This window comes from Monodon monoceros, unplaced genomic scaffold (genome assembly GCF_005190385.1).
Source record: "Monodon monoceros isolate NGI ecotype Baffin Bay Population unplaced genomic scaffold, NGI_Narwhal_1 Super_Scaffold_2, whole genome shotgun sequence".
In the NCBI taxonomy this organism is placed as follows: Eukaryota; Metazoa; Chordata; class Mammalia; order Artiodactyla; family Monodontidae; genus Monodon; species Monodon monoceros.
The window spans coordinates 9686676-9702595 of record NW_021703776.1 but is presented as its reverse complement, the minus strand read 5'-3'; the positions used below and the strand labels follow the sequence as shown (position 1 = coordinate 9702595).

The following is a 15920-nucleotide window of genomic DNA, read 5'->3' as shown; positions in this document are numbered from 1 at the left end:
CAAATCCCGATGCAGCTGGATTGAGATGACCTCGCTTTCAAGAAGTTGAGCTTTGAGGGAGTGAGTGTGTTGGCTAGAAAGAGATGCAGGGTCATGGGGGGAGGATTTTTTTTTTAAGTGGTTTGGTTTGGTTTTTAAGATGGGAATAGATGCAGTTACATGCTGACGAAGAGCCGGTATAAGGGAAGAGATGCTACGAGGCCTGCTGCCTTACACACAGGAAGTACGCTGTAAAAACAGCTGTCTGACGAATGACTGTCTACTGTTAAATTTCTCGCTCTCAGTTCCACAGGTGAAATTTGTATGTTTTATGGGCTACCCGCTCTTTATGCTCTTCATACGCAATCGCGGTTTATTAATTTGGGGGGTGTCATTTTGTAGCCCCAGAATATTCTGCTGACAAGTGACTCTCCACTGGGTGACATTAAGATCGTTGATTTTGGTCTTTCACGAGTACTGAAGAACGGCGAAGAGCTCCGGGAGATTATGGGCACTCCCGAGTACGTGGGTGAGTATTCCCGAGAGTTGCGTGTTTTGTGTTTGGGGTCAGGCATCACCCTCACTGGGGAACCCACATGTGGCGTGATGAGTGGTGGGGCCTGCCGTCCAGTGTGGTGAAATTCTACCATCAGAGATCCCTTCCTTTGTATTAAGTTAAAAAATGGAAAACTTTAAAGAGTAAGGTACCAAATTGGCGGTCCCTTTCCTGGAGGGCTAAGAGAAGCCGAAGGGATTTGCTTCTACAAGGAACAGGAGAGGATGTCAGGTTATCTGAGGGTGGAAGGATATTTAACAAGCAAGGCGCTTTCAAGAATTGCAAGTTGGTAGAATAAACAGTGTGAGTCATTGCAAGCCCTGTGATTGCATAGATGTGGGAAACAGAGGGCATTCTGCTGGGTTGATGCAGGGCTGACAGCTTCTGGCAGAAAGAAAAAGAGAGCAGCCGAAGTGATGAACCATGGCTTCTCGGTTTGGTAGAAAAAGTGGTAAACTATGACTTTTTGGATAGACTGGAAGGAAAATGGAGCATAAAAGAATTAGTGGTTGGATGAGGTTAAAGAAAAAGATTTCTGTAGAAGAGCAAAGCAGTAAAATAATTTAAAGGTGTGACCGGGGATTACAGTTTTATCATTTAAAATGTCCGAGTAGAAAGGGCTCTTTGTGATTACAAGGCCTTGGATGTAGCTCTGCAAGGTCAGCTTCTTTAGACCAGGAGGTCGAGAAGCACGGGTGCCAGGCCGGTAGGGTCCTGCACATCAGTGTGGAAGCTGCCCAGGGTGATGGCAGCCCGGGGAGGAGGATGGCTTTTGTGTCCGTGGGTGAGAGCATCATTGTGACCAGGAGTAGAGAAGGCTGTGGCCCGGGCCTGGGGGGAAGAAGGAGATCTGCCTGAGGGCAGAGGTGTGAAGTGGGCGGACAGGCCGTCTCCTTCTGGAAGGCCTGGGGGCGTGGCAAGAAGAAGGTGAAAGGAGAAGAGTAGTCCTTGAAGGAGCCCAGGACGGTGGGAATTTATGTAGGAAGGAAAAAAGGATTCCAGGGGGACACAGAAAGTCCCGGGGGACAGGTCGGGTTGAGGGAAACAAAGCTGTAGGGGAATGACAGTACAAAAAATACTTTGAAGTTTTAAAATACTTTCTAAAGTCCTGCAGTTTGAAACAGCAGAGCCTTTATTAATTAGGTAATAAAAGACATCGCAGGCAGAAAAACACCCTTCAAATAGTGTGTGTCTTTTGTGGACTAGAACACAATTTCCAGTACGCCAACTGGTACGTCTCACGACCGCGGAGTTAGTGTTAGGAATGTGGGTTAACATGCTGCTGCTTCAGGGGAACCGCCCATGAAGAACGGGAGGCCTTGTAAACTGGAAGAAGTACGGGAGGCTGCGGGGCGGAAGGGCTGTGCGCCGAGATGCCGATAGGAATTACTGCCCTGAATGAGTTTCTGGGGGGTGGTTTGGTTTGGTTTGTTTCCCTCCGATGCTTTCTGCTCTTTGGTAAATTCTAAATTTTCTACCAAGAGCTTTTTTCCCTCCAAAAAACAAAGCTGTATTCTTTATGATAAAAGCAGTACAAGCCAAAACTACACATAACTCAGAAGGATATAATACAGAAAAACAGGCGGCGCTCCTCTCTCTTCGCCTGGCCTGCCTTTTAAAGGGTGCCCCCGTGCCCCCCAGTCCCGCCCCAGCCTTTCATACGCAGAAAGGGCTGCCTGGGTGTGTGCCCCTCCGCACTGGCCAGCTGCGGGACCTCGGTCCCCAGATCTCTCTATACCTCACGGTCCTCTGTCCACGAAACGAGGCTGTGGAAGTCCTACCTCACTGGATCTGCTCTGTCACACTCTCACGTCAGCGCTCAGCACGTAATAAACACTCAGAAAAGGAAGCTAATGTTATTTCCTTCCCCACTCCTCCCACCATCTACTGCTCTCTCGGCTCTGTTGTACTTTTTCCCCACCAGTAATTTGGATACTCTGCATTTGATTTTAAGTTTCCTGGTAGTGTCTTTTAAAACTTTTTTTCTGTTTTCTTTTTTTGGCCATGCCGCATCACTTGTGGGATCTTAGATCCCCGACCAGGGATGGAACCCCTGCCCCCTGCGGTGCAAGCCTGGAGTCCTAACCACTGGACCGCCGGGGCACTCCCTCTTTTATAACTTTTAAATAACAGTCGTAGCCTCTGCTTCTCAGCTCGACAGCTTCAGATAGAAGTGGGGAAACCAGTATCCCCTACACCTCCCGCTCTCCTGTTCTGGGGCAGGCTTATCTCCCACTCCTAATGCATGTGCAACTTTCAGTGTTTTGGTTTTCCCTAGAACATTTTCATTCCCTTTTTTATTGTAATTACCCCCGTTTTTTAAGGCTTTGATCTATTTTTAAATGGTTTCAGTACTTATTGCCTGTCTTTTCATAGCCTAGTCTTCCTATTTCTGTACTTTTGAAAACAATCGTCTATTGGTTGACTGGATCGTACCAGTGAGTAGTCTTCAGGGAGGATTCTCCTCAATTTCCCCTGTGTCCTTGCACACTTGGGACTGTCTTTCTGTTACTTCTCTGGCTGGCAGCAGTCTAGTTAGATATTATCAAAGCAAACTTTTTCTCAACCCTGTAGGTTGTCTTTGTTGTCTGTGTGTGTGATGCACGTCCTCCAAGGATGCCCAGGTTGTTTCTAACCTTGTTGACTGACTTTGTGTTAACGGGTGGGCATTTTAAAAGCTCACTGCAGCCACAGCATGGAGAGTAGATCAGAGGGCGGGACCAAGTGGGGGTCAGGGGGCACGTGCTGTAGACTGGGGGCGGGGGAGGTCACGATTTAAAAGCGGGAAACTGATGCTTGATTAGATAAGAGGGTGTGGGAAGAGGAAAGTGTAAAAGCTGCCAGTTTATATGGCAGTAGTTATGTATTCAGATATTAAAAAAAAAATACTAGGACCCAGCATTGGAGGATAGAGGTGCAAAAAGTAAGCAAGTTAATTATAAACATCTCGTTAGACTTTACAGTAATGCATATTGACTTATAACGTGAACTTATTTCATCTTAGCCCAAACCTTGACACTGTCTTAGTTTGATATTTAAATTTTTCTAAAAGCAAATTTGGCAGTTTTTTTTCACAAAAATAAATGTTTTCTTTTGTTTCTGATACTAGCTCCTGAAATTCTTAGTTATGATCCTATCAGCATGGCAACGGATATGTGGTGAGAATAATTTATGATGAATTGATCAAATTAGTTTTAAGAAATGAATATGATACTAATTTTTCTTACATTTTCATTCTGATTTAGGAGCATTGGAGTGTTGGCATATGTCATGCTGACGGGAGTATCGCCTTTCTTAGGCGATAATAAACAAGAAACGTTCCTCAATATCTCACAGATGAATTTGAGTTATTCTGAGGAAGAATTTGATGTTGTGTCTGAGTCAGCTGTTGACTTCATCAAGACACTTTTAGTTAAGAAACCTGAGTAAGTATTCGTTAATATTGATCTCTATCAATTTATGAGCAGTCTGCTCTGAACAAAAGCAGATGAACAACTGAAACCCCGAAGTGAAGACATGAAAGTGTAGACATAAAATTAGATGAAACCTTTGGCTTCTTACATCTGTTGAAAGAAAAAGTGGCAAAAATGAAAATGTTTTTTAGAAAATGTGAACTGCACCTCAGTATAACAGATATTTGCCATCTGTTCTTGGTCTTTCAAAGGGGCTTTTCAGAGAGAACTTAAAATACTATTTATATTGTGGGGAACGGCGTTTGCATGCAAATGCTAAAACTTTTGTTTTATTCAGGAACCACAGTAAGATCTTTGTGGTTCGTATGTCCCAAAATATAATACCTTATGCTCTAAGTTATAGTTGAGGCTTTAAACTACTTCGTCCTAATTGTAAACTGTGTCTCTTTATCCAGAGATCGCGCCACTGCTGAGGAGTGTCTGAAACACCCATGGCTAATGCAGAGCAGTGTTCAGGAACCTTCTCTCAAGGTGAAAGGGGCATTAGAAGAGGCACAGGCCCTCCAGGAAGGCGATCCTGTGCCTGAAAGTCATTCAGATACTCAGAAGCCGGAAACCGAGGAATCCGTCGTCACAGAGGAGTTGATTGTAGTTACTTCGTATACTTTAGGACAGTGCAGACAGTCTGAAAAAGAGAAGATGGAGCAAAAGGCCATTTCTAAACGCTTTAAATTTGAGGAACCTCTGCTGCAAGACATTCAGGGAGATTTTATCTACTGAGCAGTATTTCCCTTTAGAACTTTAAGATTTCTATATTGGAAACATTATTTATGGACTTCTGGCCAAATGGTACATGTGCTGAAAGTGGATGACCAGGTGTCACTGGTAGAAACTAAAATAACTTTGTCAAACTTGTGGAGTTAGAGAACTCAAGCCAGATTTATAAAGTTGCCAACCAGGAGGTTTAACGGGTAAAGTTACCTTTTTCAGAGTTCTTTTTAAGAAGGGAGATGCTTGAACCTTTTATTTCTGCATCCTGTTTCTCCAGAATGAGAATATGTATGCAAAGATATCTGTAGTCACTTTCCTTAAAACTCCAAGTAAAAGTGCCAAAATTAACATCTTTGTAAATCTGTTTTGCATTATTCATGTCTATATCTGCATATATGTATGTCGATATCGTTACTAAAATTGATTCTTTTCCACTTTGGATTTTTTGAGGGGACTAAGATTTTAATTTAAGTATTTTGCAAATTTCTGAGACCTAGAATAACATGCGCTAGTTAATAATGTCTTATTTTTATATTTTATTACTGCTCTATGTTGACTTGGCTTCTGTTGTCTGTTTTCTTCCTAATGGTTTGCAGCCCTATCAGTGGAAAACCCTGGCTAATTTTAGTTTTTTCTTCAACATCACTAGTAAGAGTGGTGGTGATTTTTCACCTCTGAAATTGTTCTGGTTTTCAAGGTCAAAGGTTAAGTCACCCTGTAATGTTAACCCAGTGCTCGCTCCGCGTGTCCCTCATCACACCTTCCTTGTCTACCCTCTTTCACAGGCTGCACCCCTGCCGCCTCCTCACACGCTTGTCGCCTGACTTTGGTCTCTTGCGAGAGGCAGTGTGATCTGATCAACACAGTGGTGCTTCGGTCAGTGAGAGGACGCTATTAAGTTGTTTTTGTTAATAAAATCCCCAGGAATCGGGGAAGAAATATAAAGCACATTCATGCTGGCCATCGAGCCTCTGCTTCTGTTGAATTTCCCATTAGCCCCCAAGCAATACTAGGAAAAGTGGTAAGATGCCAGAATATTTATAAACCTTTACTTTGTTCGTAAACGACTTGACATTGGAAACTTTGTCATTAGGGAGGTCCCCTAAGACTTGTAAGATTTGTAAGAATATACTCCGTAGCATTTAATTTACTTAGGAGTGAACACTTCAGCTGTATCTGGGCCCACAGTGAACAAATTCCTATTTAAAAAAGTGGAAATGTAAAAGCGTATGCTGTATAACTTAAAGCAACTAAATCTTCTTACACAGAACAGTCTGCGAGTCCTTATTTACCTTGTATTAGGTGCTTGTATCGGGTGAACACAACTTGTCTGTGACTTGTGTGCACACAGCGTGTGCTCTGTACCGTGAGCTACTCGGACCCATTCCTTCGCAGTCTGCTAGGGTGTCACGTGGTGCTTTCTTCCCAGCCTGGTTGCTCAGATGTCAGCCTCAGGACCATGGGAACCCCTAACCATCTGTTTTCAAGTGTGTGTAGGGTACTGGGCTGGACTTTCCCATGCATGGTCTGCACGAGCTCCCAGCCCTGCCTTGCAAGTGTCGCAGGCCCTGTGTTGTTCCGACACCATCAGGTGAAATTGATTAGGCAGTTCGAACCCTCGGTTTGCACTGTTTTCTCACTAAATTGGCCTATTGATTTATACAGTTTCTTGGAAACGAGCATTTCTAAACAAGCTCTATAAAGAGGAAGAGGAAATTCTGCTACAGTGGCAATTTTCAATGAAAACCCACGGCCACAATGCTAAAGCCTCAGGTAAGTCTTGAAAAGAGGTAAAATACAATTTTAGGCAAATTTTTATAAATACCTCCAACAAAAATAGGAGGGAGGTGAGAAAAAAAAAAATCCACTATTTGAATGACACATTTTTATACTTGATGGATTTATTCAGTTTTAAAATCATGATCATGTGGACAACAGTTAGACTTTTTCCAAAGCCATTTTTATACTGTATTCATAATCCATTTAATGTAATTGCTGTATCCGTAAAAGAAAAGAAAACTAGACGTGTTTTCTTTTAGCTGGCCACTTTGCCATTTGCAGTGTGCAGCTGTCCTTAGCTGCTCTTGCTGCCTTGAATTTAGAATTGTACACTGCTTTTTTGGAAGCACTTGCACTGGTAAAGGGATATATTGACATTTTTTGGTGTCTGTCATATAAATAGAGCATAAAGAGTCTTCAGAGTATTGGACCAAACCTTTCTGTTAATTACTAACCAACTAGCTCTGTTAATTTTTCTTTTCACTTGTTTACAATGGACTGAACTATTCATATCCATGCAATTTAGAACTCCAGTTTTAATTATAAAATTCAACATTATAATATTTTAGCTTGATGAGAAGTTATGAAATATGCAAAATGTAAGTGGTTTTAGTCAACCGGGAAATTGTGTTTTAATGTTTCATTTTGTTGTTTTCACATGAAAAGTAGGAGAATATGGCTTTCTCTCAGTTACAGAGGCACATCAGATGCTAATTGTGGTGTATCTTAAACTTTTCCAACAGACCTCAGTTTGGAAGAAAGTGTAGGAGCAAAGAGGTCGCTTAGAGACTGTTGGACACGAGGTGAATGCTGTGCGGCTCCGTCCACGGAGGCCTGAGCAACATCGCTCCCTGCCACCGACATGGATCATCTCAAGGTACCAAGAAACAAATCCTAAATACATTTTAAGCTCACACTTGGAGAAATTTGAATTAGACTGATAAAACTAAAAATACGATAGTATTGTTCAAGATCATTTAGCACTTAGGCCCTTCAATTTGTTACAGAATTAAAAGAGCTGGATTAAAAACATTAACCTCAAGAGCCTTAATTGCCAACTATGCTTTTATTGTCAGAGGGGATATAATTTACAAGTAACGAAGCGTACAGCTCTAAATCCGTACCAGCCTCTCTCGAGCTTGACAAATGCACGTATTCAGATAGAGGGAATTACATGGCACGTCCACCCTGCTGTGGCTTTCACTCAGCATGATTTTGAGACTCATACATATTGGTGCTTGTATCAGCAGTGTGTTCCTTGTTGTTGCCATGTGGTGCTGTTTGAACACACCAGCTTATGTAAAACCATATCTCTGTTCATGGACCCCAGGGCTGTTGCAGGTTTTGTGTCTTATGAATAAAGCTGCTATAGATATTCTTTTTTCTGTTGTTTTTGTTTGGTGTTTTCTTTTTTTTTTTTTTTGGCTGCACTGGGCGTTCATTGCTGCTGCTGCATGCGGGCTTTTCTCTAGTTGTGGTGCGCAGGCTTCTCATTGCAGTGGCTTCTTTTGTTGCAGAGCACGGGCTCAGTAGTTGCGGCATGTGGGCCCTAGAGCACGCAGGCTTCAGTAGTTGTGGTGCGGAGGCTCAGTAGTTGTGGCTCACGGGCTCAGTAGTTGTGGCGCACAGGCATAGCTGCTCGGCGGCATGTGGGATCTTCCCGGACCAGGGCTTGAACCTGTGTCCCCTGCATTGGCAGGTGGATTCTTAACCGCTGTGCCACCAGGGAAGTTCAGATATTCTTGTCCAGGGGTTTTCTGTGGACACGTTTTCATTTCTCTTAGATTAAATAGGAGTAGAATTTCTAGGCCACGGGATAGATGGATATGTAACTTTTTAAGAAAATGCCCAACCATTTCTAAAGCGATTGTACTGTTTACCATTCCTGCCAGCAATACATGCAAGTTCTCATTGCTTCACATTTAGTGTTGGCCATCTTTTTTATTTTAGCCACTCTCATGGGTATGTGGTGGTATCACAAGGTGGTTTAATTTGCTATTCCCTGATGACTAATGAGGAACAAACACTATTTCATGTGTTTGTTGAACCATTTTTGTGTCGTCCTTTTTCTCCCTTTTTATTAATTGGATAGTGAGTTGTGATAATCTTTTATATATTCTGGATACAAGTCCTTTATAGGATTTACATGTTACAAATATTTTTTTCCGACTGTGGGTTGTCTGTTTTCTCAACAGTGTCTTTTGATGAGAAGGTAGCTGTAATTTCGATGAAGTCCAATTCATCAATTTTTGTTTTATACGGTTAATACTTTCTGTACCCTCTTTAAGAAGTCCTTACCTACCCCAAAGTCATGAAGATTTTTTTTAAGCTTTATGGCTTTAACTTTTATGTTCAGGCCTGCGATCCACTTTACACTTTTGTCCCCTTTGGTGTTAGGTAGGGGTCAAGTGTCCTTGTTTTCCGTATGAATATGTAGTTGTTCCAGCACCATTTGTCAGACCGACTTTCCTTTCCCCATTGAATTGTTTTGCTGTCCTTGTGTAAAATCATCTGACCGTATGTCTGTGGATCTACTTCTGCACACTCTTCTGTTTCATTAATTTATTTGCTTATCTTTTTGTCAGAACTTTGTAAGTCCTGATGTCAGGTACAGTAGGACTTCCAATTCCTTCATTTTTGAGATTGTTGTTTATTCTAGGTCCTTGGCATTTCTGAAGAAATTTTAGCGTTGGTTTGTCAACTTCTACCAAAATCACCCCCTAAAAAAGCCTCGTGGGATTTTGTTTGAGATTCATCTATCAATCAATTTGACTTTTTAACAATTCTTCCAGTCTGTGAATATAGTGCGTATTCCCGTTCGTTTACTTCCATTTTTCTCTGCATTGTGTTATATTTTTCAGTGTAGAGTCCTTGTACATCCTTTGCAAACTTTATCCCTGGGTATTTTGTTATTTGATGCTATTGTTTTGGATACTCTGTTTCTCAGTTTTGGTTTTTGATACTCCTAATCCTCCAGTGATCAGTTTTAGCTCATTGTGCTTAATCAGACCTATGTTATAAATTATTCAAATAAAAATGAGTGTACTTTTCTTTTGAAGCTCTTCATTTAAAGTCTCGGCCTAAAGTTTTGTTGGTAAGAGTGGAAGTAAGTCTGCTGAATTGAAATTCATGGTAACAAAATTGGGAAGGAATAACATACCCTCCTCTAATTCTCTCAAAGTAGAAAGGAGGTAATAGAATCTCAGAGGGAATATGTGGTTTGCCCAGGATCTTAGCAGCTGCCGGCAAAACAGAGGATAGAATCGTTGAGCTTTCCAGGGCTTTAACCTCAGTGGAGTCTACCTTCGGCTACATGTTAATGTCCATAAACAATCATTTTTTTAAATTATTTTTGTGTAGCCTGATTGTGGATGAATTTTTGTTAGTGACTGGAGGATACGTAACCTGAGATTAGGCTGGTACAGAGGTCAGCACATTATGCCCTTGTGGCGTGTTTGGTAAACGAAGCTTTCTTGGAACACAGCCTGTTCATTTACATTTGTCTACAGCTGCTTTCATGGGAAAACCCGCAGGGTTGAGTAGTTGCCACAGAGATCTTACGGCCTAATCAGCCTAAAATAGTTACTCTCTGGCCCTTTACAGAATAAGTTTGCCAACCCCCCTGCCAGGCTCTTGTAATCTAAACATATTCTAAATAGGAGGTATTTCCTATTTCAAACCAATACTGACACAGCCCTTTGGGGAGCAGTTCATTTTACATGGCAGAATAATCTTAGGACTTTGCATTCATTCTTATAGTTTTTATTAAAACAAGTGAGTTTTATCTACTAAAACTAAACTATTTTTACTAAATATGTCATCAGCAATAGTACAACAACATTTTTACATAAAAAGGTTCTCTTAGTTTCAATACACTGATCGGTTTTCATGAAAATTAGTATCTCTCGGTTATCTCCATTATTGTAAAGTGACCAGTTTTCTAATAACTTGTGAGAGAAATGTACCTAGAAGAAAAAAAAAAAAAAGATATTTAGGAAGAGAGATGTTTAATCCTCAGAGAGCTGGAGATTATTCAGGAGGGAAGGATTATCACCTCATCTTGCCCCTTTCAAAGGAGCATATTCAGTGTCCTTGTCCTATACCTTAATTATTTCAAAATACAAAGTTTTTAGACTTAGAAGGAGTTGGAAAGATAGTAGTACAGACGCATCTTGTGTAGTTGTAGTAAAGTGCTAAAACCAGGAGATTGACATCCAAGCAGTGCGTGTGTTTAAGTTCTATGCCATTCTATCACATGTAGTTTCCTGTAACCACAATTTAGATACAGAACTATTTCATAGCAACAAAGATGGGTTGTGTCAACATTTTTACCAGTTCAGGTAAATAGTACATCAGACAACGTTATACGTTTTGTTTCTACCACCGAACAATTCCTGAGATAACTCAAGAGGAGAAGTAAAGTCGATCATATTCACTCATGTTTCTGCTCTTTCCATTGTTCTTCTTTCCTGATGTTCCGAGACTTTTTTTTCCTCAACATTTTCTGTTTCAAGAACTTCCTTTTGTCATTCTTTTAAGGGAGGTCTATTCAAGCAAATTCTTTTTGTTTTCCATCATCTGGAAAGTCTTTATTTTTCCTTCATTCCTGAAGAATAATTTTATCAGATGCAGAATTCAGAGTTGACAGTTCTTTTAGAACTTGAAAACTTTTGTGCCATTTTTCTGGCCTCCACGGTTTATGAGGAGACAGCTATCATCTGAATTGTCTTTCCCCTATAGGTAAGGTGGTATTTCTGCCTTGCTGCTCTCAAGCTTTTTTCTTTGCCTTTAGTTTTCAGAAGTTTGTGTTATCATAGATTTCTTCAGGTTTACGTTGGTTGGGTTCCACTCGGCTTCTTAAATATATAGGTTTATGTCTTTTGCCGAATTTGGAAACTTTTCAGACGTTAATTCTTTCAAATGCTTTTTTCAGCCCCACCTTTCTCTTCTCCTGGGACTCCAATGACATGAATGCTAGATTTTTTTGTTATAGAACCACAGGTATTATTGTCGGTCTGTTTTCTCTGCTCAGATTGGGTAATTTCTATTTTATCTTCAAGTTCCTGATTTCTTCTTTTCAAGTTCAGATTTTCCTGGTTCTTGGTATAAAAGCGTGGTTTTCTATTGTGTATCGGACGTCTGGTTTTATGTCGCGGGATTCTGGATCTTGTCTAAATCTTGTTTTAAAAGCAGGCTTTTTCTGACACCGCCATACCGGTGGGTGAAGCGGGGATATGTACACTGCCTCCTCACTGCTGCCAGTTGGGGGTGAAGGTCTAGGCTCACCACTTGGCCTCTTCTGACACCCAGGCAGGGGGAGGGGTACCTCCTTACGGCTTCCCACTGAAGAATAGGGGCTCCACTGATGCCGCGGGGGGTGGGAGTATCAGCGGGCAGGAAAGGCGGGCGTAGCTCCCCTGGGCCTTCTCTGCCACCACACCCTGCAGAGGACGGGGGCCAAAGGGGCAGGCGGGGAAGGCCTCGTTCTAGCTGAGTAAGCGGAGCAAGTCTTGGCTCTCCACCTGGCCTTTGTTGACAGGCTAGGGTAGGGTTGGGGCCATGTTTTTTTCCATGGTGTCTGGCTAGAATAGGGCGATTACTGTGTGAAAGTTATTTAGCTTGAGAAAGCAGGCTTTTCTTGGCTTTTGTTGTTGTAGCCATTGGTGTTTCTAGGCTGCTGGTTTCACCAGCACCTAGTCTGGGACATATGAGGCAAAAGAAAGCCCAGGGAACTCACTGCTTTTATCACTTGGGTCCCAAGGTCCTCAGCCAATCTGCCTTCTTTTCATTTTTCAGTATGTTTATTTGATAAATGTCTAGGGTTTTAGCTGTGCTTAGTGGGAAGAATAGGGAAACGTGTGTCTACTCCATCTTGTCCCTCCTGGGGGCTTTTGCTTTTTAAAGTTGACAGTAGGAGAACTCCCTTCTGTGTATTTTAGATTTAAGCAAATTAGTAAATACACCTCGGATTATGAGAGCCAGGTTTCTCTCTGTTGGAGAAGGAGTGACAAGTATGGGAAGGAGCAAGTCTCCAGTGAGTGAGTGTGTGTGCGCGCGTGGGCACTAACACTAGACCACTGAATGTAGTTTAAAATTTCTTGAGGTTCCTTTTTGCCATGAGGATATATCCCACCAAGGATGTTGAGTCAGAACTGTTTGAAAGTCACTTGAAATATTTCTTCTCTGTGTGGTTCATTTGTTTCAATATTTTAAGAAGTATTTTAAAGATTTTTTTCTTTGATTTTATTTTTAAATTATGTAAAAACAAAACAGCATGATTTCAAATTTAAAAGTGTAAAACAAGGTACATTCAGGAAAGTACAGCTTCCATCCCTGTTTCCTACTTATGTCCCCTGGCCATTTGTTTACTTCCCCAAAGGTAACTACTTGTATTGATTTTAGTTATTCTTCCGTTGTTCCTTTTTGAAAGTAGAAGCTAACATATGCATACATATACACATGCATATATAAAATTCCTTTTCACAAGTACAGACTCCTCAACTGTATAGAAGTCAGTTTATTTAACCCATTCTCTATCGATGGAGACTTGGGTTGTACCTGGGTTGTTTACAGTTTTTTGCTGTTACAAATAGTGTTGCATTAAATAACCTTACATAAATGGCATTTTGTATTTTTTGCCAGCCTACTTTGGGATAAAATCTTAGATGTGGGATTGCTGAATAGAATGGTAAGTGTACGCGACGTTTTTCTAGATATTGTCAAATTCCCTCCCACAGGTGTTGTTTCATTTTGTCTTTACACCAGCAATTTAAAAATGCCTATTTCCCCACAGCCTTTTGAGAAAATAGGTTCTCAAATTTAGGGACTATTGCCAATTTGCTAGAAGAAAAATGGTATCTTCCTGTAGTTTGAATTTATATTCTTTTTAAGAGTGAGGTTGACCCTTTTTTTTTAGTGTGTTTGAGTCACTTGCATTTCTTTTCTGTGAATACATAGTATCTTTTGCCCATTTTTCTACTGGGTTACTGTTTTCTCAACTTTCACGCTTTAGAAATTAAGGATATTAACTTTTGTGATTTAAATTCTAAATATTTTCCCATTTACCATTTGCTTTTTGCTTTGCTTTTGGTATTTTTAGACATTTGTTTTTATACAGTTTTCCTTATTCTATAACGAATCATGGTTAGGTGAGTTTCTCCACTTCTGGGTTATAAAAGAATTCACCCATATTTTTCTGCTAGTGCTTAGATGGTTTCATTTTTACATTTAGATCTTTTGATCCAATTGGAATGTATGGTGAGCAGTTGATCCCATTTCATCTTTTTGCATATGGCTATCAGGTTGTTCCAACATCACTTTTCAAATGTCTTCCTCTCCCTCCCTGATTTAGATGCTGCTTTACCATAACCAGATTTCCATATGCATGTCTATATTTTCATTGCATTGTCTCTTCATGTGCCAGCACTTCATTATTTTATTTACAAATATGTTTTAATGTCTGTAAGACTAGCCCCCCCCTTCCTTACTCTTCCTTTGCAGTGATTTCCTAGCTATCTTTGCTTATTTCTTCTTCCAAAGGAATTTACAATTAATTAGCTTGTCTAACTTTTAAAAATCACATTAAATTTAACTCAGGGAGAACTGACATCTTTATGATGAAGAATCTTGCCATCCAAGAACATGGTGTGTCTTTCCCTTTGTCCAGTTCTACATTTGTACCTTGCAGTAGTGTGTTTTAGACCTCTCATATAGACCTCTCATGTAAGTTTTGCAGATTTCTTGCTCACTTTTTCCTAAGTAGTTTTTGTTTTGGCTTGCTTTTTGCTATTTTAAGTAAGTATTGTCTGCTCTCCATTACTTCTTCTAATGGTATATTAAATGCCTTTCATTATTAAATGAAATGTGATCTATGATACAGAGGCATGTTTCTAATATTTTCAACTCCCACTTTTGACCCCTGGATCGTAAAACGTCAGCTTTTCTGTACACGTTCCTGACAGCGCTTTGAACTGAGCAACTGCTGGAGTCGGCAGAAAGACAAGCCTGGATGGTGGACAGGTTACCGGGGAGGAGAGGCTCTTCCCGTGGGTGGAGGCTGGAGGCTTTTCCCATCATCACCCTCTCACCTCCTCCTTGAACGCCCCCCAACCCCTTCATGGGGCCTCCTGTGGATACAGCATCTTTTGCCCAAGCCTCCCAACAAGCAGTATAAACGCTGCCTCGCCTGTAAGACCAGCGATTGGTAAGTATTTATTCATACGGACAAACTGAAAACAGCAGAGTCAAGCAGCCTTCAGAAAGCCCTGTGGAGCTGCTGTCGACGGAGCATCGCCCTGGCCTTCCTGCTGTGCCAGAGGCCACCATCGGCGCAGTGCTGGCTGCTTCAGGTGGGTGTCATTCATTCAGTTTAGCTTCATCTTTGCTGAATGCAACTTCACCAAAACTGGGAGTAGTAGAACCTGTCTCATCAGGTATTACTAAATGCCTGGATTGGTGAATGGGGAACGGTTGGAAGAAAGAGAAGCAGGGGGAAGCCAAATCTTGAAAAATGGGATAAATGACAATAAAATCTGTGATTTATTTGAAAGTCGTACAGGTCTTGTCAGTATAATTCAGCACAGTCTCTTAAACCGTCATTAACAGTAGAATCATATACTTACTCCAGAACCTGAGGGCTACAAGCTCAATGCAGAATGCTGGCATTCATGCTCTGGTCACCTCACCTGTCCAGGGCTTGCTTTTACTGTATCTTCAGCTAACCTATACACTGGCCAAATGGCAGATCTTCTTTCTGGAGCATAGCTCACACCTCCCCTGCTGAGGCCTGTTTTCATGTTTTTTCTATTTGCAAGGCAGTCTCCATCACGTCTGAAATAAGCCCATGAGGTCACCAGTCCACCAAGAGGGAGGAGTGACCTGGCTGGCCTCCTGGATTCCTCCTACTCGGTCTCTCTCCTACCTCGTTTTAGCGCCGCTGCTTGGAACTCTTCTAGTCCAGTATTACGTAAGCCGCTTGTGAGCAGACACCACACAGCATCTTAGTAAAGGCGCGTGCGAGTCCTACTGCCATTTGTTGGCTGTGATCGCTCTTCTGCAGTCTTCCTAAATCTATAATCCTTACAGTCTTTCTCCAGTCACCACTGGGCTCACTCCTGGGGAGTGCTGGGAGCACTTCTGCTCAGTGAAAAGTCTCCTTTGCCCCTGATGATTGTGCATCCTCCAAGATGTCTTCCAGGTCATTACTGGGAGTCCACGGCTGAATCACAGTGATCTGATCACTGGACACACGGGAAGTAGCGGGCTACAGGTATACAGCATTACTTCAAGGAAAGAAAGGACAATGTCTATTGCAAGGACCGGGTTCCGGCCCGTTCACAATCAATCAACCATAAAGGCATTAAGAAGTCCACGGAAATATGCTTAACTGGAAATAATACCCAAGATGGTGACTTTGAAACAGA

The 15920-nt window shown here is 41.5% G+C and overlaps 2 protein-coding genes across 8 annotated transcripts in view; one reads left to right on the top strand and one right to left on the bottom strand.

The window, feature by feature from the left end:
- Positions 1-15794, top strand: part of STK17A (serine/threonine kinase 17a) — a 47931-nt gene extending 32137 nt beyond the window's left edge. Inside the window, exons 4-10 of one of the 6 annotated variants that reach the window (XR_003795307.1) lie at positions 382-508; positions 3645-3693; positions 3781-3960; positions 4404-4919; positions 6385-6492; positions 7242-7375; positions 14460-15794. Coding sequence is in view for 1 of the 6 variants with exons in the window: in XM_029234033.1 (XP_029089866.1) it covers positions 382-508; positions 3645-3693; positions 3781-3960; positions 4404-4728 (681 nt within the window). In the remaining 5 variants the exon portion in view is untranslated. Of the gene's footprint in view, positions 1-381; positions 509-3644; positions 3694-3780; positions 3961-4403; positions 5080-6384; positions 6493-7241; positions 10514-13140; positions 13158-14435 lie in introns of those variants that run through there. The other 5 variants (XR_003795305.1, XR_003795306.1, XR_003795304.1 and 2 more) reach the window with 5 other exon arrangements.
- Positions 15660-15920, bottom strand: part of LOC114901866 (cytochrome c oxidase assembly factor 1 homolog) — a 93130-nt gene continuing 92869 nt past the window's right edge. The window contains exon 6 of one of the 2 annotated variants that reach the window (XR_003795308.1): positions 15660-15779. The gene's annotated coding sequence lies outside the window, so the exon portion shown is untranslated. Of the gene's footprint in view, positions 15804-15920 lie in introns of both variants that reach the window. The other variant, XR_003795309.1, reaches the window with a different exon arrangement.